Here is a 26,799-nt window from a genome sequence, read left to right on the forward strand (position 1 = left end):
TTTAGTATCAGAAGAGTTCTCTATAACCTAAGCTATAAGAAATTATCAAAAAAGTAATATGTTAACAAGCTTAACAGCTACAGATTAGTGGAAATGGTATTTTAATTAACCTTAAGATTACAGCAAGCTAGCACTGTTAAATATTTTAAATTACAGGAATGACCTTACAAATAGGGGCTTCCTTTTAGGACTTTTGACAGAAATTTATATTGATACTAATTTACACCACTTTTAATTTACTATGAGGAGATGATTACTGAAGGTTGGCAATGCTTAAACACTGCAAAGATCTTTCATCCTGAAAGTAGGTGAGTGGCAGTTTTGCTGATGCATTATTAATTTCTAATATATCTGATTTTCTAATGCCAATTTTAAAACTCATTTAACTCTTAAAACTCGGCTTGCACAAACATTATTACTGATGTTTTAGCAATGAAAGGAGAAGAATCTCTGAGTTAGAAAGCCATGTAATTTTACTTGGCTAATTTTTTAAAAACTCAAAGACAGCAATATTTTAAAATCATCGACATTTTAGTTGAAGTAAAGGGGATTATCTTTAAATCGTTCATATTTTGCTTAGCTTAATTGGTAAATTATGATAAAACTTTAGAGGATATTTAGGTATTTGAAGCTTCACTAGTAACTGGGGAATATGGTTTGTACAAAACGGCTTCGTTGCACTTTTAAATAATAGATTTGTAATCTTAAGAAATTGAGAACTAAATGTTACAAATGGAAAGATGAAGAATGTGAGTATCCTAAGGAGGGGATTGCATCATTTTAGGGTTTATGGGACTAGCTATAGGAGCTTCCCTGGTAGCTCAGATGGTAAAGAATCCTCTGTAGTGCAGGAGATCCCTGGATCAGGAAGATTCCCTGGAGAAGGGAATGGCAACCCACTCCAATATTCTTGCTTGGAGAATTCCATGGACAGAGGAGCCAAGTGGACTACAGTCCACAGAGTTGCAAAGAGTCAGACATGACTGAGTCACTTTTACATAGGTTCTTGGTAATTTTCAAGGTGACTGGCTATGGAAGAATGCATTCTGAATTACCTCCTTTGAGTATTTTTGTCAATGAGGCAGGTAGTGGTGGTAATTGCAAAAGGATACTATTTGGGCGCAGAGTCAGATAGGAGAAAGTGATGAAAAGAATTTTTCTAGTCAGACTATGTTAATTGCTAAAAATAGATCGATCCCATGCCAGTGTTTATATGTTCCACTCTCCTTCTGTCTCAAGTCCCAGAAGAAACTGTGGTTTCTTTTCCTGATGCTTTCTCTCTTGCATTTTTGAATATTGCTTTTTGAGCATCTTTAAAAAAGGTTTCAGTCCATTCAGTGGGAGTCCTAGGTTAACTTGTGTGTAGTAGTCACTAAAGAAATTGACCCAAGAGATTAGGAAAGAAGGCAGGAAGAGTGAGGTTTGGAACTGCCACACTTGTTACCTTATTTGTTAGGGTAGCAAGGACCAGTCCCAGGTATGGGCAAGAGGACTAGAGAGAGGTAGGGGCCATTCTAAGTTAGGGAGCCCTGCGTTTGACTTATGAGGACACATGGCCTTGGTTCTCCTGCACTGACACACTTCAAGTAGCGACACTGACGTTAATGGATTTACTCTACATGACAATGCTTACAGTCACTTATGAAGTACATTGCAAGTACCTTGTTATCTAACTGGGTAAAGCACTGATGTTGTGAATATTTCCCTCATAAATTAGAATGTTCAAGATTATTCCTATCACTGTATCTTTAATCATGAACGTTCTTCTTGGTTTTGAGAGAGACAGCAGCAATATATAGATTTTGAAAAACTGCCTGAAGCGCTGGATTGCAGCCAGGGTATAAGAAACACACAGAATCATGTAAATGCCCATGGAAGTACGTGGCATGGGGGAACATTATTGGTCATGTTTAAGGCTGGAGAAGGAAATGGCAACCGACTCCAGTATCCTTGTCTGGAAAATCTTCTGGACAGTGGAGCCTGGTGGGCTGCAGTCCATGGGGTCGCAAAAAATCGGCCACGACTGAGCGACTAACACTTAAGGCTAGGGTAAAGGCTGAGAATCTCTGATATAATCCAGCTAATGTTAGTTTGTCAAATTAAATTCATTGGTTAAATATTATTTGCCTTTTAAGTGCAACACGTTACTAGATACAGCAACTCGGATGACAAGCCAAATCAGTCATGATATTTGAAAGTTGTTCTCCAGACTGAAAGAAAAGTATAGTTTTGCCTCTATATACACGTTAAGCTGGTTTTAGAAAAGGCAGAGGAACCAGAGATCAAATTGCCAACACCCACTGGATCATCAAAAAAGCAAGAGAGTTCCAGAAAAACATCTATTTCTGCTTTATTGACTATGCCAAAGCCTTTGACTGTGTGGATCACAATAAACTGTGGAAAATTCTGAAAGGGATGGGTATACCAGACCACCTGACCTGCCTCTTGAGACACCTATATGCAGGGCAGGAAGGAACAGTTAGAACTGGACATGGAACAACAGACTGGTTCTAAATAGGAAAAGGAGTACATCAAGGCTGTATATTGTCACCCTGCTTATTTATCTTATATGCAGAGTACATCATGAGAAACGCTGGACTGGAAGAAGCACAAGCTGGAATCAAGATTCCCAGGAGAAATATCAATAACTTCAGATATGCAGATGGCACCACCCTTATGGCAGAAAGTGAAGAAGAACTAAATAGCCTTTTGATGAAAGAGAAAGAGGAAAGAGAAAAAGTTGGCTTAAAGCTCAACGTTCAGGAAACTAAGATCATGGTATCCGGTCCCATCATTTCATAGCAAATAGATGGGAAAACAGTGGAAACAGTGACAGACTTTATTTTTGGGGGCTCCAAAATCACTGCAGATGGTGAATGTAGCCATCAAATTAAAAGACGCTTACTCTTTGGAAGGAAAGTTATGACCAACTTAGACAGCCTAGTAAAGAGCAGAGACATTACTTTGTGAACAAAGGTCTGTCTAGCCAAGGCTATGGTTTTTCCAGTGGTCATGTATGGATGTGAAAGTTGGACTATAAAGAAAGCTGAGAACAGAAGAATTGATGCTTTTGAACTGTGGTGTTGGAGAAGCCTCTTGAGAGTCCCTTGGACTGCAAGGAGATCCAACCAGTCCACCCTAAAGGAGATCAGTCCTGGGTGTTTATTGGAAGGACTGATGTTGAAGCTGTAACTCCAATATTTTGGCCACCTGATGCGAAGAACTGACTCATTGGAAAAGACCCTGCTGCTGGGAAGGATTGAGGAGAAGAGGAGAAGAGGAGAAGGGGCCGACAGAGGATGAGATGGTTGGATGGCATCACCAACTCAATGGACATGGATTTGGGTAAACTCTAGGAGTTGATGATGGACACAGAGCCCTGGCCTGCTGCAGTTCATGGGGTAGCAAAGAGTCAGACATGACTGAGCGACTGAACTGAACTGAACTGAAATGAATACGTTAAGCTGTTTCAATATGTCTGTTGTCACAAAGAAAGTGAGTTGATTTGGCTTGGATTAGGATACAAGATCTAGTTTTAAAATAAGGATAAAAGTGGGCAGAAATGGAGGCAGTGTGTTATCAGTAACTAGAAAAATTTATAAGGTATATAATCATACAATGAACATCGTCCTTGAGCAGTTGTTGGTAATGTAAAAGCAATATATCATAGCTATGAATTGTAAGGTTGGAATAGACAAGTACATTTAGTTTGGATTTGGAATGTGTTATGGACTTTTAAATGATTGTGGTAAGTTTCATGTTTGGGGAGTCACTTCCTGAAGCCTGATAATACCTGCCCTCAGGTTCCTGAGACCTCTCAACTCCCTTCTGTTAATTTAATTGTTCTCGTCTTGTGAGTAGAGCTTTCTTTCCAACTGATGCATGTTTAAGTCTTCCCTGGTGTTGGAAAGGTGATTGTTACACCTTTATAAGGGCTATTTCTACAGCAAGAACACATTGAGAAATGAAAATATTAAGAGAAGGACTTTAGCGTATTAGAAACCATCAAAAGTGAAGTTCTTCATAACTAATGAGAATGTTACTATATAGCATAGGGAACTCTGCTCTGTGGTGACCTAAATGGGAAGGAAATCCAAAAAAGAGGAGATACATGTATACGTACAGCTGATTCATTTTGCTGTGCAACAGAAACTAACAACATTGTAAAGCAGCTATCCTCCAATAAGTTTTTTTAAAAGTGAAGTTCTTCAAACTCAGATTCATGGAAAACCATGAAATGTAGTTTATTAATTCCATTTTTAGTACCCAAACTGTAAGTTATCAAAGTTAGCTGTGATCAGGTAATATTTATAATTTATTTTGAAAGTGAAAGTGAACTTGCTCAGTCATGTCCAACTCTTTGCAACCCGGTAGACTGTAGCCTACCAGGCTCCTCCGTCCATGGGATTCTCCAGGCAAGAGTACTGGAGTGGGTTGCCATTTCCATCTCCAGGGGATCTTCCCTGATCAAGGGATAGAACTGGGGTCTCCTGCATTACAGGCAGACACTTTAACCTATAATTTATTTTAGGACACATGGAAAGAATTTAAAAGCTAAAGAAAACCTTAAAACCTAATCTAAAATATAATATCCTCCCATTGTAAAATAAATGAAAAATATATTAATAGAAAAGAGCAGGAAAAATATAGAAGTCTCCCAGAGTTTTTCCATTTATGAAATAATATGTGATTATTTTTAATATTTCTTACATCTTTCTCTTTTTTATTAATATTTGTGTGCTTAAAGTACAATTGGAATTAGCAATTTTAACTGTCTTTTTCTATTTCATATATTCGAAACGTGATAAATCATCTAATTGTATTTTTTAAATAGCCATATAGTAGAGAAAGTACTTTAAATGTGTTTTCAATTTCATTAGAGCTAACTGTGATAAATTATTCTTAAGGTTTTTTTTTCTGTGTAGGTTTTAGATATTTGCACAATGAGAATGAACCTAAATTCACCAGCCAGATATCTTTATGATTTATATGGCAGAAAAATCAAAGAGATTTCAAAAGGTAAGTGGCAAAGAGTTTGTAAACTATGTGATACTATCTCAAAAGGCATTTACATAATTTTGTTTTTACTTTGTACTTTTAAAAGGAAAACAGACATAAAAACCAGTTTAATTATAACATGAATAAATATGTCATTTTTATAGAAAGGGAAATCATGAAAGATTATTAAAGCTTAGAGAAGCTTTTATTTCAGCATGTTTTAGTCCATTTGGGTACTATAAAAAATACATTGACTAAGTGGTTTAAACAAACTAACATTTATTTCTCACAGTTATGGAGATTAGTAAGCCCAAGATCAAGACATTGGTAGATTCTGTATCTGTTAAGGGCCTTTTTCTGATTGATAGACAGCTGTCTTCTCACCATGTCCTTAGATAGTAGAAGGGACAAGGATGCTCTCTGAGGTGCTTTATATAAGGACATTAATTCATTCATAAGGTCTCCACCCCCTTGACCTAATCCTTTTCAAATACAATCACATTGGGGATTAGATTTCAACATATGAATTTTCGGGGGTCATGAACATTCATTTAAGCAGAGTACAAGCTTAGATTTTTTAAAAAAATAATGGGTATTTTAACCTTAGCAAGCCATACTTAATAGACAAAAGTAATTGATATACTTTCATATTTAGCAACTTCTATGATATACAGCTTTCAAAAGAGAAAGATGAATTGTGCTACTGTATACTCAAGAGATTTTTTTTTTTAATGTTTTGGCTAACTTCTAGAGGTTTTTCAAAAGTCATGAAATGTGCTTTAAAACAATTTTATTGTTTGTGTTTGTCAAAATAAAAAATCTTCCTCTATATTTCTAAAGGCACTGATTTGCCATTCTTTGAAAGAAAAAATACTTGATTCCACATTTGTGCTATCATTAAATTACTGTCAGTAACAGAGTTGGACATGACTGAAGAGACAGCAGCAGCAACAATTATTACTTTACTTTTTTACTTTTACTGTTTAAAAATTTTACTTTTTATTTCTTTAGTAGTAGTTAATATTCCCTTAATAGTGCCACAGTTACACTATTAAATATGCTACTTTACAGTTCTATCACTTCATTTAAACCTTGAGTTCACATATCTGAATACGGCCAAAATTGTAAGTGGCATGCTTAACTGCAAGGCTAGATCCAGAAAGATGTGATTTTAGGGTATAGCTACACTGGATACTCCCATTTGTTTCCATTATCCTTGCTTTTATTGTATAAAAGCAAACTTTCCTAGCTTTATCATCCTTAATGAATCCTATTGAGTGATCACTGTGATAGTTTGATACTTATTATTTATAACTTAACTTTTTTTTGCTAAGTATCATATATTTATATGTGTGTATGTATTAGAAATTACATCTATTTTTCTTGGTTATTTTTTAACATTCATGTTAGGTATAAGCATTATTTTTCATTTTATTAGGAGTTTTCATCTGAGGATTTCAAGGCACTTGTAGACACTTACCCATTACTATCTAGAAGCATTAGTTATTTACCTCTAAGACATAAGTAACACAAGAAATTCCTCCTTATGTTTTTTTTTTTTTTCCGGGGGAAGTGGGAGAGTAACATTATTAAAGTTGATCTCTTCCTTCTTACATTTTTGGCCCCTACCTCATCACATGGTTAAATTTTCTAGGATAAACAATACTACATAATTGCTCTTAAATTTTCATTAAGAAAATAAAGAACACTTTTTCTTAAGATCCTATCTTGCTTTGAATAATTTCCAGCTCACCTGGAATTAAAAAATTGTATTTGAGTAAATTGCTAGAGTTGAAACTCTAAGAAACCCTGGTTAAGATAAAAGTTTAAATTTAGAAAGTTGATTTTTTTCCCCCATCCCAAATGTGGTATAACAGAATTACTTATCAAAACAGAAAAGTTCTGACTCTAAGGTGTGAGACTTCATAGCTGCCAAGGGCATTCTGATTCATGCCTCATGCTTCATGTGTCCCAGAAGTGTGTTATTATCACATTTTAATGCATGCCTTGCCCCGTGGTTTTGCATACTTATAAAAGCTTATGCCAGCTGAAATTAGCCTATGCAACTACTAACATGTGGAAGCATAACAAGTTCACTGGACTTAAAATACTTAAAGAAGCTAATCCTGTTGAAGGAACTTCCAGTCTGCAGCACCCTAGTCACTTAACATTAGGTTTTTGCATTTCTTTTTTCTTTGTTTGTTAGTATGATTTTGTGCATCAAGTGATTGAGGTCCCTAAACTTTTATGTCTGATAGTCTTCTGAACTTTTAACTTGGGAAAGGTCAAGTGTTATATAAAGCTCTCTTTTACTTTAAATAAATGCCAACATTCTGATTTTCTTTTGATTGCTTGCTCAGTATCAGATCAGAAAAAGTCACTTAATATGTTTAATATTAATATCATAGAAATTATGTTTTATTTTAAGCACAAATTAGGAGTGTAATGGGTATCAAGAGTGAAAAGTAACAGATGTACAAAACAAAAAAATTTTCTAACTCTTGCTTCTTTTTTGGCATTAGATATACTTTCCAGTGTTCCTCCTATGCTATGAGAAATTAGCACGTTTGACATGACATTAAACCATTTTTCTTTTTTTTACTTTTTCAAGTCTAATAAAACCTTCAAAATCCAATAGGATTTGCAAATGGTCAAATTTCTAAACCTTAGAAGATTTTAGCAAAGAAATTTACTTTGTTCTATGTGGAAAAGTTCTTAAGTTGTGTTTCCTATGTTGATCTATTCTTTTGAGAGTGGAAGAGAACTATTCACTGTGTAAAGATGCTGTATTCCTATATATGGTCAGCATTACTAGTACAGCGTTTCTACTAGAGCATGAAATAAGTGTGAGAAATGCATTCTGCAAAATTATACCCTCAAAAATAACAGGGCTGTGAGAAAAATAGGTCTGAGGAAGACCATTCAAAGTCTATATACTTTTAAAACTGGAACACTATCTAAAATAATAATTATTAACTTAGGAGATAATATGAACAGTCTGGGTAGTCATCTCAGAGTTCTGCAGAAGATAGTAAAGCTGCACAGAAACAATAGAATGTGAGACACTGCAGATGAAAGTCAATTGGAGGCCTAAGTCAGTGGGATTTCTTTAAAGAAGCCACAGGAGGAAGCAAAACTCCCACAGAGAGTCATGCACGGCAGAGGGTGCACCTTTCTGGGAAGGGAGTGCCAGTGCAACAGCCAAGCTGATGTCTTTTATCTTCCCTGCTAAAGGACAGAGTTCTACTCCTACTCTGTTGGTCTCCATTGCCTAGGAAAAAAGTATGTATTCACCTATCAAACTTTATCTTGCTGACATCATTACCCTATTTACCAATCATATATGAGCTACCTGGGTCATAGAAGCGCTTGGTAGTGGCAAAACACATGTAGATAGTATTAGATTTTGATGAATTTGTTTAATAACACTCTATTCCTCTTAACATTCCCCAGCCTTTTGTTCTCTTAACTTATTAACTTCTCTCAACTTAATTATTACATCATGGTGAATGAAGGGAGTCATTCTTCCTCTTAAGAAAGGCCATAGTCTCCTAGGACCTTTCTGATGCTACTATTCCAATAACCAAGCCACTCCTCCCCACTACTTTGTGAATCTTTCTAGATCACTGTGGGTAGTATGAAATGTATCCTAGAAGATTCTGAAATGAGTTAGAATAGTACATTAATTAAATTGGCTTCAAAGTCATGCTATGAAACACTAAACATTCATTTCCTATTCCATTTCCTACTTCAGGTTAGCTGCCCAAAATAGCTATATATTCTTTAAAAAGTTCTTCAGAGATTCTACAGTGATATCAAATGACAGGATTAACATATTTCAATCACAAAATTTCAATAACAGACCCTCAATGTGCATGTTTACTCTTGCCCATTATCAGATTTTTGTAAAGAAATAAAATTTGAAGAATCAAATGCTAAAGAAGTTAAAATCCAAAAATTTTAAGTCTTCAGAGAAGTGAATTCCAAAATCAAATAATTTTACCTTTGTGAGCTAAAATCCAATAAAAGTTCAAACTTTTGAAATTAAAATTCAAAGAAACTGAAGTCCTTCCTATTTTATGCTTTCCAGTATCAGCCAGATGGCTTCTGGATGCCTGGTTTGAGCTGGAATTCCTCCAGCAGCTACCGTCTGGGCTCCTGCAGTGGGTGTCATCCCTCAGGACCTCAGAAGTTGAAATGGGTCTCCACCAACTTTCTCATGTTCCCTACTTCCCACAGAACCGACAGATGACCACATTAGCCCTACACCCAGCACATTCAGAGTAGAATCCAGTTCCCCAGTTTCTCATATGATCTTTCCAAGCGAAACGATGTGTTTCCTGTTTGGCATGATCCACACCCACATTACCGTTGCCAAAGACCATAGCAGAGACTAGGTGAAGGAAGGCAAAGAAGAGAAACCATTGTTCATGTCAAACTTGCCAAAATGCCAGCCAATTTTTATTGCTGAGCAGAGTATATGACTTGTGAGATAGCTCGAAGGGAAGCAGCTTCCCACCAAAACATTATTTAAGCATTATGTATTTATAATATCTTGCTTGAGAAATTGACCACTGTACATTGTCTCCTCTTTCAAAGAGGCTTTATGAAGTGTCAGTTAAGTGCTTTGATTTTGGAGCCAGAATTCAGATTTCGGTTATGCCACTTATTGAATGATCTTGAACAGGTTATTCAGTTTCTCTGAGGGTCAGTCTCCTAATCTATAAGATAGGAATGATCATATTTACTTTAATATATTGTCATAAGAATTAAATGAGGTCTCCTTAGAGTTCTTAGAACACGTGCCTGACACTTGGTAAGTGTTGTAGAACATTATCATCATTATTGCTGTTATTTTTATTCTGGAAGAGGGTACCGAGAATGTTGCATTCTTGCAACATTTAGAAATTTATATTAGTGGTGGCCTCTGTCATACTTGTTCAACTTATGAAAATAACTCTTCAGTTATTTGTAGAATATTCCAGACATCTTAATGTTCTTTTCTCTCTGAGTCCTGTGTTTCCGGACCTCATGCTGAGCAAAGGGTAGGCTCTAGCTGGTGGCCTTGTACCCACCTTGCCCTGGGAGCAGTCATTTCAGTCCTGGGTCCCAGTGGCTGCTTTACTGACCTCTGGCTATGGAGCTGTTAAAGCCTAAGAACCTTCTTTGATGGGCATGGCTTCCCCCTTGTCTCCCATCAGTTCCAACTGGAGAATAACTGTCAGTGGATTTCTGAATTGAAGCAACTGCTTGTGTTTCTGAAGCCCATGTTGTGTTACGTGCCCACTGGCGACCATGACACTGCTGCCACTTCCTCCTGAAGACGTGGTTTTTCCTGTTTTTGATCGCTCCTGGTCTTGAGTTTATGTTTCTGTCCTCGTCTGCTTCAGTGTTTAGGATCTGCCCCTGGGATTTGTCTCTGCTGTATTACTGTTCCCTTCATTGGGGCAGCAGAGTTTGCGGAAGTTGATTTTTTTTCTTTTCTCTTACTTTCCTTTTGCTTTCTGGCCCATACTTGTGTTTTTCTAACATATTTCTCCAGCTATTTTTTCCTTGCAGTGTCTCTCATGGTGAGAGATATGAAGTCAATAAGTTCCACGTCTGTCAATAGCATCCTTTGTTCAAACCAGTCTTATCCATTTTCACCTTACTGAGTTAAATAATCCTACCCAGGATGTATTTTCCCACAGTTCAACATCTAATTTAGATCTTGATTGGACTTCTTGATCTATTATTGTTCTGCCTGAATCTCCTGTAACGTAATTCATCTTGCTTTTGCCCTTTCTTAATTTTAGGCCCATAATTTTTTGGAGTTCATTAAATACTTTCTTTGGAGTGCTTTAGGTAATCTTCCTTGTATTCCCCTCTCCAATTTGTTTAGATTTTATACGTAGTCTTTGTATAACTGTTTTGTCCTCATAAGAGATTCTCCAGTTGCTCATACTATTAATTTATCTGTAACTGACATGCCTCCTCTTCATTATATTCAGGAGTCTGCCTTTGCTGGGGATTTGTTCTCTAGAGAAGATTTGCTCTCTGATATCTCAGACTTCTCTGTTGGGTTTCACTGGGGCTCCATTTCCTACTTCTGATTTTGTAATAATTAAAATATATACTCCTTTAATAATAACTTTTTAAGAGTAGTTAGACTTGAATATACCTCCTGTACCCTCGTACCTTCACGGTTCAGTTTTTGTTTTTCGTATCTGTCAAATGTGTGTTCTCGGATCAGATGTTTAACTTAATCGAAGGAAACTTTTTTCCTCCTTGAGCTAAATAAGCTGTCTTATTTGTTTTCATGCATACACTGTTATTTTCTGATTATAAGATTGAAGCGTATTTTAAAACCACTTTATTTGCTTTTTGATTTCTTTAACAAATTTGATTCATAGATTTTTAATACTTTCTTCTAGTTGTTTCACTACTTTAATCAGAGAAGAAACAGCGTTCTTTTTATAACAAATCTACCACTTTTCTATATGTGAAGCCACAGTTTGGGTTTCTGACAATTAGAATCATGGTCGAAATTTATGTGATAAACTTAGAGTCTACCTGAATTCGTGGAGTTTACTTTAAAAGCTTGTGGATAAGCCACATGAAAAATCTAATGTTAGCTCATCCACAGTGCCTTTTTGACCCAGAATGCATTTTAAAATAATGTCATGGAGGGACTTCTCTGGTGGTAAGACTCCGTGGTCCCAATGCAGGAGGTCCCAGTTCAATCCCTGGTTGGGGAATTAGGTCCCACATGTCTCAACTAAGAGTTTAAATGATTCAAGGAAGACCTGGTGCAGCCAAATAAATAAATATTTGAAAATAATAATGACAAAATAACATAGTGAAGAACAGAATTTGAGGCATGGGGCCTAGTGTTTCCTATCTAGGCCTGGTACTAATAGTAATAGTGTCAGTTGCTCAGTCATATCTGAGTCTTTGCGACCCCATGGACTGTAGACTGCCAGGCTCCTCTGTCCGTGGAATTCTTGAGGCAACAGTACTGGAGTGGGTAGCCATTTCCTTCTCCAAGGGATCTTCCAGATTCAGGAATTGAACCCAGGTTTCCATTTAATGATAGACCTTCACTGGGTTCTAGCATGTGTAGAACCCAGGTGCCACTAGAACCCAGGTGCCACTGTATTTTAAAGTCCTGACTGCAGATTTAGTTGCAAAACACAGAAAAGCAGCAAGTATTGCTCTGCCTTCTGATGCCTAACATGATCTAATCCCAATCTCAGATTTACCTGCAGCATCAGGTGACTTTCTCTGCATGGTTCAAGTGTCAGTGGCTACAGCCTGTACAGTAAGGCAAGCATGACCAGCTTGGGGTGCCAGGGCCTGCACAGACAGCACCCCCTCATATACTAAAGCAGTTACCCCCACCCCTGCCCTGGGCTAGCATTTTCGGAAGGCCAAGTTTGGTAGAAATTATCCCAGCTGCATTTAGATGCTGTAGCCCATCAAGCTCAAAATTCTATGCAGTTCTTGGTTATTAAAAATTTTAAGCCAACCTCCTTATTCTCCATGTATAGTTCCTTGAGTAAGAGCACAAATATAAAACCAAAAATTCAGCTTCATGACCCAGTATAAGTTTCCAGAAACCATTGAGGTTGAAAAGCAAGCAAGCAAACAGAACCCCCACATAGTCCTTGCTGATTAAAGCATCATCAAAGCATGAAGCCACCCAGTCCAGGCCCCTTCATAAGTCTCAATACTTTTGGGTTATTTTCTCACCAAAATTACTTCTTATGTATTTCTCAGGGTTCCTAACCGACTTGGTCTCCTAAGTACAGCAATTTCCTGAGTTCTATGAGACATTCTAGCAAAATATTGAACCTAAGGTGGTAGTGAAAACCCTAGAATTTGTAGGCAGCTGGTCGAGTGAGCACATTCTTATGGAGAATTGTGCCCTTAATCTTGAGTTTGATAAACTTCTTGCATTTGGGAGACTGATATTTCCCAATTTTAATATATACCATAAGTAAAGCTACAGTAATTAAAACAGTGTGGTGCTGGCATAAGCAGAGATGTATAGACCAATGGAATAGAATTAAGAATGCAGATATAAGTCAATACTTTTATGGCCAGTTGACTTTCAAAAGGATGTCAAGACCATGCAATGGTCTCTTCAACAAATGGTGGTGGCAAGACTGTATATCCACATATAAAAGACTGAGGTTGGACCCCTACATAGAACCATTTACCAAAAAAAGGAAAAACTGAAAGTGGATCAATGGTCTAAATATAAGAGCTAAAAGTAAAAGACTTTTCCAAGAAGATGAAGAAATTAATCTGCATAACCTTGGATTTAGGAGTGGATTCTTCAACATGACACCAAAAGTATGGGCAACAAAAGAAAGAAATAGGTAGATTGGACGTCTTCAAATTTAAAAAGAAATTGTATATCAGAAGACATTATTAAGAAAGTGAAAAGACAACCATCAAGATTGGGAGAAAATATTTTTGACCCATGTGTCTGATCCAGTTAAATATCCATAATATATAAAGAACTCAGACTCAACAACAAAAAGACAAACAACATCACTTCATGGCAAATAGATGGGGAAACAGTGGCTGACTTTATTTTTCTGGGCTCCAAAATCACTGCAGATGGTGACTTCAGCCATGAAATTAAAAGATGCTTACTCCTTGGAAGGAAAGTTATGACCAACCTAGATAGCATATTAAAAAGCAGAGACATTACTTTGCCAACAAAGGTCCATGTAGTCAAGGCTATGGTTTTTCCAGTAGTCATGTATGGATGTGAGAGTTGGACTATAAAGAAAGCTGAGCACAGAAGAACTGATGCTTTTGAACTGTGGTGTTGGAGAAGACTCTTGAGAGTCCCTTGGACTGCAAGGAGATCCAGCCAGTCCATCCTAAAGGAGATCAGTCCTGAGTGTTCATTGGAAGGTCTGATGTTGAAGCTGAAACTCCAGTACTTTGGCCACCTGACATGACGAGCTGACTCATTTGAAAAGACCTTGATGCTGGGAAAGATTGAGGGCAGGAGGGAAAGGGGATGACAGAGAGTGAGATGGTTGGATGGCATCACCGACTGAATGGACATGGGTTTGGGTGGACTCCGGGAGTTGGTGATGGACAGGGAGGCCTGGCATGCTGCAGTTCATGGGGTCGTAAAGAGTCAGACACAACTGAGCAACTGAACTGAACTGAAAGGAATTAAATAGACATTTTCCCAAAGAATATAGACAAACAGCCAACAAACACATCAACACCCTTAGTCATAAGGGAAATGCAAATCAAACCTACAATGAATTAACACTTTATATAAACTAGTAATGGCTATAAAATAAAATTACATGCAGACAAAGTGGAAACTAAGTTTGTGAACATGAAGCAATTGGAAACTCTGGACATTGGGAACATGAAATGGTTCAGCCACTTTGGAAAATGATTTAGTGGTTCCTTCAAAAGGTAAACATAGAATTACCATATGACACTGCAACTTTACTCCTAGGTATATACCCCAAAAGAATTAAAAACAGAAAATCAAACATTAACCTGTGCATACATATTCATAGCAGCACTACAGATAACGGCTAAAAGGTGGAAACCAAACATCTACATGCAAAAACATCCAAACATCTGAAAAGATAGATGCAGAAATACATTGTGATATATTATTCCACAATACATGATGGAATATTATTCAACCATGAAAAAGAATGAAGTACTGATAATTCTATAACATGGATAAACCTTGAAAACATTATGCTAAGTTTAAAAAATAAGACAAGTACCATATTACATGATTCAATTTACATTTGAAATATCTAGAATAGCTAAATTCATAGAGAGAGCAGAATGGTGTTTGCCAAGGCCTATTAAAAAAACTAAGATCATGGCATCTGGTCCCATCACTTCATGGCAAATTGAAGGGGAAAAAAAGGAAGCAGTGACAGATTTTATATTTTTGGGCTCCAAAATCACTGCCGAGGGTGACTGCAGCCATGAAATTAAAAGACACTTGCTACTTGGAAGGAAAGCTACAACGAACCTAGAGAGCATATTAAAAAGCAGAGATACCACTTTGCTGATGAAGGTCTGTCTAAGTCTTTCCAGTAGTCATGTATGGATATGAGAATTGATCCATAAAGAAGGCTGAGCATTGAAGAATTGATACTTTCAAACTGTGGTGTTGGAGAAGATACTTGAAAGTCCCTTGGACTGCAAAGAGATCAAACCAGTCAATCCTAAAGGAAATCAACCCTGAATATTCATTCGGAGGACTTATGCTGAAGCTGAAGTTCCAATCCTCTTGTGTTGTCAAAGAGTGATCTTCCTAAAATATCCCTCTTTTTCTTTTTTTTCCTCAAAACTTGACATAGCTAGACAGTCTGTACACTCTGTATCCTGACATTTAAGTACAATTATTGTGTGATCTTGCCTTACCCATCCAACTAAAGCACCACATCTCACAGCTCCCAGTAGGCACCTTCCATCACAGCTAGATCAGTCCCTTCTAAGTCATAGACATGCAATTACTCATGCAATGCCCAGCTTCCTTACTTTTGCTTGTATTATTTTATGCCCACTCAGTAATCTTTCTACTCTTCTCCATTTATTCAAAGTTCAGCAATTTGTATCAGTCAGGATGTATTATATGACTTTCTGGTAACAAACAACTCCAAAACACTCGGTGGTTTAAGGAAAGGTGTATTTTTCACTTATTCCACATGTCATTGTGGGTTGATTGCACCTCTGCTAGCTTACATCAAGGCACTTCACATGTTGAAAAAAGTGACAGTGTTAGTTACTCAGTTGTGTTCTGTGTCCTGTAGCCCATCAGTCTTCTCTGTGCATAGAATTTTCTAGGCAGGAATACTGGTTTGGGTGGTCATTCCCTCTCCAGGCAGACTTCCAGACCCAGGGATCAAACCCAGGTCTCCCACATTACAGACGGATTCTTTACTGTCTAGCCACCTGCAATTCACATGCTATCTCCTTAATTCAGCAGTGTGGGAATATATATAATCCTTCCACAGGGAAGGGTACTGCAAGTCATAGGACTAGGCCTGACATGAATAAGATGAGAGGTATAATTTTTATTGGGGGGAGGGCAAAAAATATTTTGCTTCCGCATAGAATATACAACACTATCTGTTAACCAAAATTGGTATGTGTTAATTGCTGACTTGTGTCTGACTCTTTGTGACTTCATGGATTGTAGCCCACCAGGCTCCTCTGTCTAGCAATTCTCCAGGAAAGAATACTAGAGTGGGTTGCCATTTCGTTCTCCAGGGGATCTTTCCAACTCAGGGATCGAACCCAGGTCTTCCTACATGGCAGGCAGATTCTTTACCATCTGAGCCAGAGAAAACCACCAAAATTGATATTAGTTATCGATTGCTATATAGCAAATTACCCCAAAACTGAGCAAGTTGAAGCAATAAACATGTATTTTGTCATGGATTTTTGGGTCAGGAATTCAGGCATGGTTTATCTGGGTCTTCTGACTGGATCTGTTACAAAGCTTCAATCAAGGTGTCAGTTTGCAAAGTTTTAAAGTATTACTTAAATCCCACTCTATTTGTTTACTAATACCTCTTTATCATAACTTTTTTGATACCGTATGTCTGTACCATGTCATAATATATGTTTATATAGTATATCTGTCATGCAGAGGACTTACCTCTTTAACTAAAGAGAGATTTTGTCTTACACTTAAAAAAAAAAAACACCCAAAACCTCTAAAAATCTTGTAATATCTACAATAAGACTGAGCATGTATTAGACCCTTGAAAATTTAATATTTAAATAATTGCTAAATATGATCTTTGTTATAGTAAGTGACGAAAAATACTTTTTAAATGGCTGAGTGAATTAAAATTTAAAAAATTCCTTTTTGAGTTGCATTTGCAACAGATTATCCACTATTAACCACTTTTTGTTGGTAATTCTCAGTGCTGTGACTTAATGATTTTCCACTACTCTGAGTAGTATTTTGCCATTTTTCATAGAACTGTAAAAGCTTGGAGATGCAAATGCATTACTAGATGCATTGTACAGTGTAAAAACAAATGAAAATGACTGTATTTTTTGATATCTTCTTCCAAAATGTCGATTGATTTACTTTGGATATCAGCGTTAGTAGCTTCTTTGGTCGTCACCAAAGCCTCACTTTGCCATGGTTTCCTCTAAGTCATCTCCAATAAGTGTCCATCCTGTCACTGCTTTTTCCATTTCTGACAGCTATAATTTAATTTAAAAAATAGAATAGCTAACTGAAATCTATTCTTACACTTTTACCATCAGTCTTGATTTTGTCTTCTGGAGTTAAATGATGCAGATTAATTCCCAATCTGTGACTGCCTTTCAAATATTTGAACATGTGTGATTTAAATCTTTTCCAGGTTAAGTATCTCCAATCTCTCCAACTATTTCTCTGACCTCTCACCATCCTGGTTACTCTTCTCTGTTCTGTTTAGTTTTTTTGGTATTCCTCTTCTTGTGACCCCACATTGTACATGATTTTTCAGGTCAGTCGATGATGAGTAGCCCCACCTTCTCTTTTTCTTCAGGTCATTATTTAACCTACAATTACATTATTATTTCTTTTACATAAATTATATTGTTGAGCTAAATTGAACTTAAAGGCAACTAAATCACTCAATTTTTGCTCACAATTTGCTTCTAAGCTACTTCCTCATCCTGTGCTTGTACTGCTGATTTTGTAGATATGTGAACAGAACTTTATACATTGATACCTACTAAATTTCTGCTTATAAGAATTTTATTTAGTAGGTTAGCCTTATAAGATTTTTCAGATATTTAATCTGTGAGCCTGGGATTAACAATTTCTCTCATTTTTGTTTTCACTGTCTAAATTATTGATTAAAATGTTGTGCTGTGCTTAGCCACTCAGTTGTGTCCAACTCTTTGCGACCCCATGGACTGTAGCCTGCCAGGCTTCTCTGTCCATGTGGATTCTCCAGGCAAGATTATTGGAGTGGATTGCCATGACCTCTCCAGGAAATCTTCCCAACCCAGGGATCCCTCACTACAGGCAGATTCTTTATCATCTGAGCCAGCAGTAGGCAGTAATTAGGGACAGAGATCTTTAACATGACAGCAGAGTCTATGCTTCAGATTTCTATTAATCTTCCTGGGTATGACTTTTCATTTAGTTATGAATTTACAGGTTTATCTAACCCCAATGTAAACACAAGTTTTCTAATTGCCTCACTCTAGTAACATTATTTTTAAAAGTGAGTTTAGTCTGTCATAACTGATCATATTGAATCAGTGCTTAAATTTTTACTGTGGCCTGAGGGGCCTTCATGATTTGGTCCCTACCTAGCTTCTCCAGCTTCCCAAGTAGTACTGAGCCCCTCATCTCTGCACTCAAGTCACTTTATTTTCTTGTTTCTGTTCCTCAAACACCTGATACTCCTTCATGCCCCAGAACCTTCCCATATGTTTTCTCTGCCTGGATTCTCTGCCCCTATCTTCCTTGCAAGGTATTGCCTACTCTTCTTAAGGTCTTATTTTAAACATTTCTTCCTCAAATACCTTTCCCAACATTGCCTTGCTCCTGTCCCACTTCCCCCCTTATCTAGGACAGGTATCTCTTGTTACATTAATAGCACCCTGTGTCTAGTAATTGTCACAACTATAATTAATAAAGATGCTTGAGGAATTATTTAATATCAATCTATCCCCTAGACTGTAAGATCCATGAGAACAGAGATTTTGTAGTCTTCTCAATTCCCACATTTAACCCAGGTCTAAATAATATAGATGAAGTATTTTAAAATAGTGTAAATATAAGTATTATAAAATTATTTTTAAAATTATATGTATTATAGAATTACATTATATATAATTATAAAAATTGCGGATGATGCACTTCTTGGTGAAGCATTGTACTTCGATTCCTTTTGATGAAATGGAAATTTCAGGACATTGAGAGAGCCTAGTCAAAATGCTCCCCTCTTCTTTTATGCCCTAAAAATGCCTAGTACTACACCTTTGTTGCTAGTATTTCTCCTGCTCTCTAAATGGTAATTCTACAACAGTCCAGATGGTCTGGGTCCTGTAAAATGGCATTGCTTTCTTAGTTAAAAGTAGGTAATTCAGAAAGATATATAGCCTGCAGCCTGCAATCAAGCCCCATACAGGGACAACTGTATGTGTGTATTCATTCTGATTCCTTATATTAATACTACCTTTTCCGTGAAAGAAATTGCAAGCTAGGGAAGCATTCATTTATAATTTTCTTTTGTTTTGGATACTAAGTGACATATTGCTCTATCATTTTTATAGAGAAATTCCAAAAGAAAGCAATTGGATTCATGTTGATGTATGGTAAAACCAATACAATATTGTAAAGTAATGAACCTCCAATTAAAATAAATAAATATATATACATAAAAAGAAAGCAATCATGAATTTTGTTTTTTTATTTGTTTTTATTTGAAGGATAATTGCTTTATAGTATTGCATTAGTTTCTATGAAACAGCAACATGAATCAGCCATAGGCTTACCCATGTCTCTTCCCGCATGAATTTTAAATAAAGGACTTAATTAAACAGGAGGTTTGCAGACCTTCTGGGTTCTCCTGCCTTGTTTTAGATACACCCATTTATCTGGGAAGGAACACACAGACTTAGTAATATTTTGCTTAAAGACAATAGATGTAGCCACAGTCTATTGAGATCTACTCTCCACTGGAAGAAATAATGTTTCTATGCTGCTATTAGAAAGGGCAAGCCCCATGTAAGGAATTTCCCCATGAGTCTCCCTCTCTGCTCACTAAGTATTTGTTAGGCTTCCCTAGTGGCTCAGCCCGTAAAGAATCTGCCTTCAATTCATGATACCCAGGTTCGATCCCTGGGTCAGGGAGATCCCCTGAAGAAGGAAATGGCAACCCATTCCAGTATTCTTGCTTGTTGAGCTATGGTCCATGGGTCACAAAAGGTTGGACACGACCGAATGACTTTCACTGTCACTTCACTTTCATGCAAGTTATCCCATGTTGGGTCCTAATGATTAATTACTGTTTATTTTTCTAAGTGTTCACAAACCATTTTATAATCTGTCCTAGAAATTTTCAGGGGATAAAGATCAACTTTATGATTATAATATCTTCTTTAAAATTAATTATATTTGCCATGAGTCCCCTTACCATTTACCCTTACTTCTCAAATTTTATGAAATATAAAAATTTAGGTTTCTTTCTGGAGAAGCATGCCTAATGCTGATGGTTATTAATCAGCCCTGGAGCTTCTCTAGATTAAAATATACAAAGGCAGCCAGTTAAGAGCCCTTTTGTGTAAGAAAGATGCCATTCAAAAGAAGTCCTCAGGGCTTCCTTGGGACTGTGCTCTCTGACTTTGCTTTGATTCCAAGGTACCTCAGTGTCCTCTAATGACTTCCAGACATTGAACTTGAACTAGCTACTCTCATTGCTTGACAATAACAAAAATTGCTGGGAGTTGCTTGGTGGCCTAATGGTTAGGATTCTGGGTTTTCACTGCCATGGACCCAGTGGCGTGGCCAAAACAAAACAAAACAAAGCAAAATATAGAAGTGCTTACTAATTACTGATTTATATTTCTGCTATTTATCTGTAGATAAAATTAAGAATTTTGTCAAAGCTTGATTTTTAAAACTTTTTTTAGTGGCGGTTGGAGAACTCCCATTATAATTGGATCACTGTCATCTTTTATTAAATATGTGAATGCACAGTTGTGTGATATGAACATTCACAAAGCAGTCTAATCTGCTCATAGACTCTTTAATATGTCAGAAAAGTCCCTTTTGAAGTCTTTAAAACATAGACTGTCTTTTATAGTTGTGAATATATGATCATCACTCCTAGGTGTTGTTGGGCTAAACTTTCTACAGTATTTATGTGATTTTTTTGAACGAAGTCTTTGATTTTTCTCCCTTCTCCTTGAGTTTATCTTTTTTGCTTCTAGTTTTTATATCTTATTTCTGGGTCTTTGAGCTCTAATACCAAAATCTGTATCTAACTCTAATGATTTGTCCAAGATCCTAGAAGTTCTTTATAAAAAAAGTTGTAACAAGTATAATTGTCAAAGAAAACAAGTAGTCTAATTGTTAGTACATTCTGTAAAACTTGATAGCTCAGTCGGTAAAGAATCTGCCTGCAATGCGGGAGAGCTGCGTTCGATCCTTGGGGTTGGGAAGATCCCCTGGAGGAGGTCATGGCAACCCACTCCAGTATTCTTGTCTGGAGAATCCCCATGGACAGAGGAGCCTGACAGTCTGCAGTTCATGGGGTCTCAAAGAGTTGGACAGGACTGAGTGACTAAGCACAGCACAGCTGTAAAACAATTGTTTAAAGAGGTCTCTGTGTGAAAAACTCAGCAGTGATTGGTTTTCTTCCTTCTTAGCATTTTGAGAAGAGAGGTGAAAGAATAGGCAAAATATGTAAAGTGCTTATTATAGAAGATTCTACTTTTGTGAAACAAACATAGGGAAATGTCAAAAGGGAATCTTCCATTATAATTGCTGTAACTATGAAGACTTTTCAGTTTATCACATTTAGAATGTAAATTTTTATGACACACATATATTTTACATCCTAAGTGAAAGACTTAAATGTAAATAATGTATTGGCCTTGCATTTGAGCCAAGGAGACTAAAACCATTTTATCCACATTTTCTGACTCCTAGGTCTCTCTGAACTAGGGTATGTATGTGCCAGGTATTAGTATTATTATTCCTTCTTTTGAGACTGAAAAAAAAAGAAAAAAGGTCCAGCCACATTTAAAAAAAATTTATGTTGTTACTTTATAATGTAATAGTTCAAGTTTGAGACATTTTACAATTAGCTTGCTTTTGAATGTTACTTACATGTATTTGATTTTGTTCCTAAATTTTATTATGTTTTTATTACATCTGTTCTTACTGGGTCAGCAGTTAAGTGGTGCCTCAGTTAACACCATTTGGATTAAGCTTTTCTGAATAGTAATAGAAATTACAAGTAATAATGTCTAAAAAGTATCAGTTATTACAGCAAGCAATTATATAATGACATTTCTAAAGGTCTTTGCTTCTCATTTTTGTTGATTTTATTTATTAAGTTCCAAGCATTGTACTTTCACAAACTAATCCTAAGACAGTACTTTAAATTTTTGTGCAGAGCTTTAAAGTTTACAAAAGCAGGTCATATATATTCAATTATTATGTATTGGTATAGACCATAACCACATGAAAATAGATTAGATATATTAGATATGATTAATTCTTAACATTTCTTAAAGTAATCTTAATTGTATGCATATCAGTTCAATTAAGTTATTTTAGATTATTACTAAATACCAAATATTTTAGGTGCTCAAGAAATTGAATCCACAAAATACTTGTATTTTCAAAGACACATACACTATTATTTCTGTTGAGGGGAAAAACAAGACTCAAACAATAGAGTCCCAGCTTACTTCTACTTGTATAAATCAAGTTATTTAAATGAATGAATTGTGTATGCTGACCTGTTCTACCAATGTGCTACTGGGGATGTATGAAAAAAAGATGTGCATGGTGGTGGAAGTAGAAAGAGGCATAAAGCGTATTGGAAAACTACCAAATGTCCCCTGCAAATGGGCCCTATTCAGAATCAGTAAGCGTATGATGAGTGAAGTGGTTTTGAATATCGCCTTTAGATTCCATGCTGTTACAAGGCCAGCCCTGAACATGGCAACTCTTATTTCCACACACAGTACCTCTTCACTCTCAATTTAACCCCAAAATCTGATGAACCCATTACTCCATACTTGATTTCATGGAACAAGGAGTAGATATAGTTACAAATGATCAATCACAAGCCGTGAACCAAAGCAGCAAGGCATTAACAATTCACACCATTTCGGTCCACTTGCTCAAGCAGAAGATGTGCCAGCATATTTAATGCACAGCTACTTCGTTCAGTTTAAGAAAAGACATGACTCAGGCTGCATTTTCAAAACAGAGGAGACTTCCTAAGATTTCATACTTCCAAGCCCCAATGTCACCATTCACCCACATACCAACAATTAAAATAACCAGGTGTTCCATAAAGGTCACAATGTCTGAATTAAATTTTACCCAGGTAAAACCAATATGACCTATGAAATTCTCTGCTCCCCCCCAAATACATCCTTGTTCTGTTTGATCCTATCATACAAATCAATGTCTCTTACAGCAAGCAGTATTGTAACACTGTAGACCCCACAGGCAATATGCCGTCAGTTTAATAGGATCACTGAAAAACTAAAGCAGCTGTGAAAGATTGCTCTAAGTATAGCAATCGTGTGCTTGTCATTTTGTTCAGTGGAGGAAAAATCCAAATTTGGGTAGGCATTGGTATTTAAGAAAACAACTGCTAAATCTTTTCTCATGAGTACCTTGGGGACAATAAAATTTGACATATAGCATGTAAACAAAAGTACACAGCAGCTGTTGGTTTGGTTTTGTTTGAATAAAAATATACTGATGTAAATCATTCAAAGTATGCCCTCCATCATTCAATCTTCCCAGCAGACCATGCTTTTGAGTGGCGTCTTCTGGTTGTTCTTGGACCAGGAGCTTTCCAGCTATTACATAAAGCTGGATAACGAGCAGTAAAACACATACATACCTTGGCACTAGCTCAGACTCCCTCCAGGCCTGCTTCCGGGATGGAAAGCTGTCAGTTCTGAGTATCTTTTAAGAACTCACCTTGCATCATACAAAAAAGAGTTTTTAGATCAACTTTCTTAACAAACATTTTCAATTGAATTAATGGGAAATTTCCAAATGATGTCCTGCTAACAATTGTGAGTATTTTTGAGAACTGAGATCTGAAATTTCCTGCCAAGTAGCATATAATAGTTTTTCTATGGGTAAGTATACTTTGGGCACTGTCTTTTTTTTTTTCACAGTCTCAGGTACTCTGACTAAAATGTGAAACTTATGATTCTGGGTATTTAATTGGCATGAATTTTAATTTTTAATTGGAAGCAAGCTACTAAAGCACTTATTTCCAATGCTTTTTGAAAATATATTGATGGAAAAAAATCCTCTTTTTCGCTTTCTACAGTAGATTCAAATGGAATGTGCCAAGTATCTCTTTAAATGTCAGGTGTTGCTTTTGGAGAGAGACATATATTCCCTAGGTATAGAAATTGACAGGACATTCCAATCTGTGTCTTCGTAGTAAGGTTTATCTTTAGAGGAATTTTTGGCTCCTTGTCAAAAATTCTTGTACTGTGTCCATCATGAATCCAAATAAGCTCAAGCTTCTTATCTGTGATATATAGGTCCTCTTGAAGGTTGAACAGTTTCGTTTCTCATGAATAGCTTATGAACTCATTGTGTTTGGAGTTCTTAGAAGGAATTACCCTTATTATTTAAAATAGCTATTTTGACCTTAATCTAATATTTTATTGATCTGTTATTTAAGTTTTATTGTGTGCCTTTTCCCATAGTAGCATGATTAAGGATTTTCCAGGACTTTTAAAATATCCAGCTCTGGTCTTCTCCTGGCTCTGTGTGTGTGTGTATGTGTATGTGTGTGATGTGTACTCAGTCATGTCCGAATCTGTGACCTCATGGACTGTAGCCTGCCAGTCTCTTCTGTCCATGGAATTTTCCAAGCAAGAATACTGAAGTGGGTTGCCATTTCCTACTTCAGGGGATCTTCCTGACCCAAGGATCGAACCCGTGTCTCTTGCATCTCTTACATAAGCAGGTGGATTCTTTACCATTGTGCCACCTGGGAAGCCCTTTCTCCTGGCTAGTTAATGCTTCATTGCCAAAATTGTATTGTTTTTCTTCTATGTTTATTTTCTTCTTTAGTGTTCAAGATCATTTTATAAGAGAGTTTAAAATAAACCTATTGTACATACTTTAATTATGCTTTAAAATTCTGGTATATTTGTATTTATCAAATTTTCATTTGGTCACAGAAAGTTACAGATTCTCAATGATTATGTATAGTTGTACTCATGGTCTTAAAAGTTACCTAAAAGACTGCCCACAGTATATCCAAACGTGCTATTTATTTATCCAGTAGATAGTTATTGGGTGCTGCTTTTATCAAATTGAAAAACACCATGCCTTCAAACTCCAAAGTTTTTGTGATTTACTGGAGAATGAAAGTAGTGAGTGGAGAATATGAGGACCAATGCAAATCAATAAAGGAAAAGTAAAATATAAACAATGATCTGGGAAAGGTAGAGGATAGAACAACTTGGGAAATTTTGCCAGAGGAAATGACAATTCCTATGAGCCTTGGAAGACAAGGATATATTAACAGGTGGGAAAAATGGGGGGAAGAAATGCAAGGGAAATAGAATAGCATGTTGATAGCTATGAAATTAATATAGCCACTACTTTTAATCATATGACCCATTTACTCATAATACTTAGTACTTGCTCTGAGCAGTGAAGTTACTCCTTTTGACCACATGACCTATTTACCCAACATCTTCAACTCCACACATATTGAAATTGGATTAATTTCAATTTGCTTATAGTCATGACTTGAGAATAAATGGATGAATAAAATGGATAACAAATGGATAAATATCATCCATATAAATTCACCTTTACAGTGATGGAAATGATCCCAACTGAATGATCACATTTGACTGATTATACTTATTGATAGATTTAAGGAATGATTAATTTCCAAATCATGTATCTAATAAAAATGTTGAGGACTTGTTTAATAGAATTATTGAAATTACAGGAAAGCAAGATTCTGTAAAGGAGCAAAGAGGTTGAACACTTGTAATAAAGGCCTCAAATGTAAGAAGAAATGCTATGTTATTCATTTCTTGTTATGCACACAAATATATATTAAAGAAATACAGGATAATATGAGCCAGCTACCTTCTTGAATGAGGTCATATTTCTGAGTAGAATTTGAAAGAGAAACTCATGGTTTACATACAAAATAATATCCCAGAGTTCATTCCTGGGAAAGACATATTTTTTCATTGAGTGTCTATAATGGGCTTTGCTAGCTCATAGCAACATGTAGGATTATGCTCTTTCCAGTGTTGAAAAGTGTCTATTGTCCTTTCTAAATCAGTGCCCTTATTTCCTGCACATCTATATGCAATAGTCCTCTTTAATAGAATGAAGTTTTGCTTCAGAAACAGAGAAAGAAGAACTGAACATAAAAGAGGTAAAACCATTGGTTAAGAACAGATATGAGTTTTTGGTATAGACTATTACGAATATCCACTAAAATACTTAATAAATAATTCTCATATTAAAATCTATGGTTGGGGTTGAGAAGTCAACTTTCTCTTTTTTAAAAAATTAATTATTCTATTATATTTCAAAACTATCATCTTAGGCCAAGTCTTCTATTTTAGGGAGAGTTCTCTTATTTGAACTGATTAATAAGTTTTATTTTTCCAATATATTAGGCTTATTTATACTTCCTTTCTAAGTGCTTAGGCATATCATTTTCTTATGTTTTCTGTACCTTCCTAGTTAGTGGAAACATTGTTTGTTCTTGGGGTGTGCTTTGTCTTCCTTTTCAAGAAGATCATCAAAGTTACTAGTTTGCAGCTTCCAAAAAGAAAAGAGCCTTCTAATCCCCAGTTCAGAGGCTAACCTTTATTAGCGCTCTTGTGGTTATAATGAGGACCCTGCTTCCAGCAGGGAGATTCTGGAATACTGAACAGATTATTCAACAAGTTCAGAGCAGATTCTGAAGTCCCTTATAAAACCTGCTTGTGAATACTGCTTTCTTTGCTTTGCTATTTCTGGTTTCCATAGTATTCCTAATTACATAAATCATGTGGAGCATGGGAGCTCTTTTCCATCCTATATCA

The 26,799-nt window shown here is 36.3% G+C and overlaps 1 protein-coding gene across 1 annotated transcript in view; it reads left to right on the top strand.

Annotated features, from left to right (window-relative positions):
* DCDC1 (doublecortin domain containing 1) overlaps positions 1–7,348 on the top strand; it is a 96,815-nt gene extending 89,467 nt beyond the window's left edge. The window contains exons 7-8 of the mRNA XM_005709613.3: positions 4,926–5,019; positions 6,894–7,348. Coding sequence (XP_005709670.2) covers positions 4,926–5,019; positions 6,894–6,904 — 105 coding nt within the window. The 3' untranslated portion in view covers positions 6,905–7,348. The remainder of the gene's footprint in view (positions 1–4,925; positions 5,020–6,893) is intronic.

The sequence above is a fragment of the Capra hircus genome, chromosome 15 (genome assembly GCF_001704415.2).
Source record: "Capra hircus breed San Clemente chromosome 15, ASM170441v1, whole genome shotgun sequence".
In the NCBI taxonomy this organism is placed as follows: Eukaryota; Metazoa; Chordata; class Mammalia; order Artiodactyla; family Bovidae; genus Capra; species Capra hircus.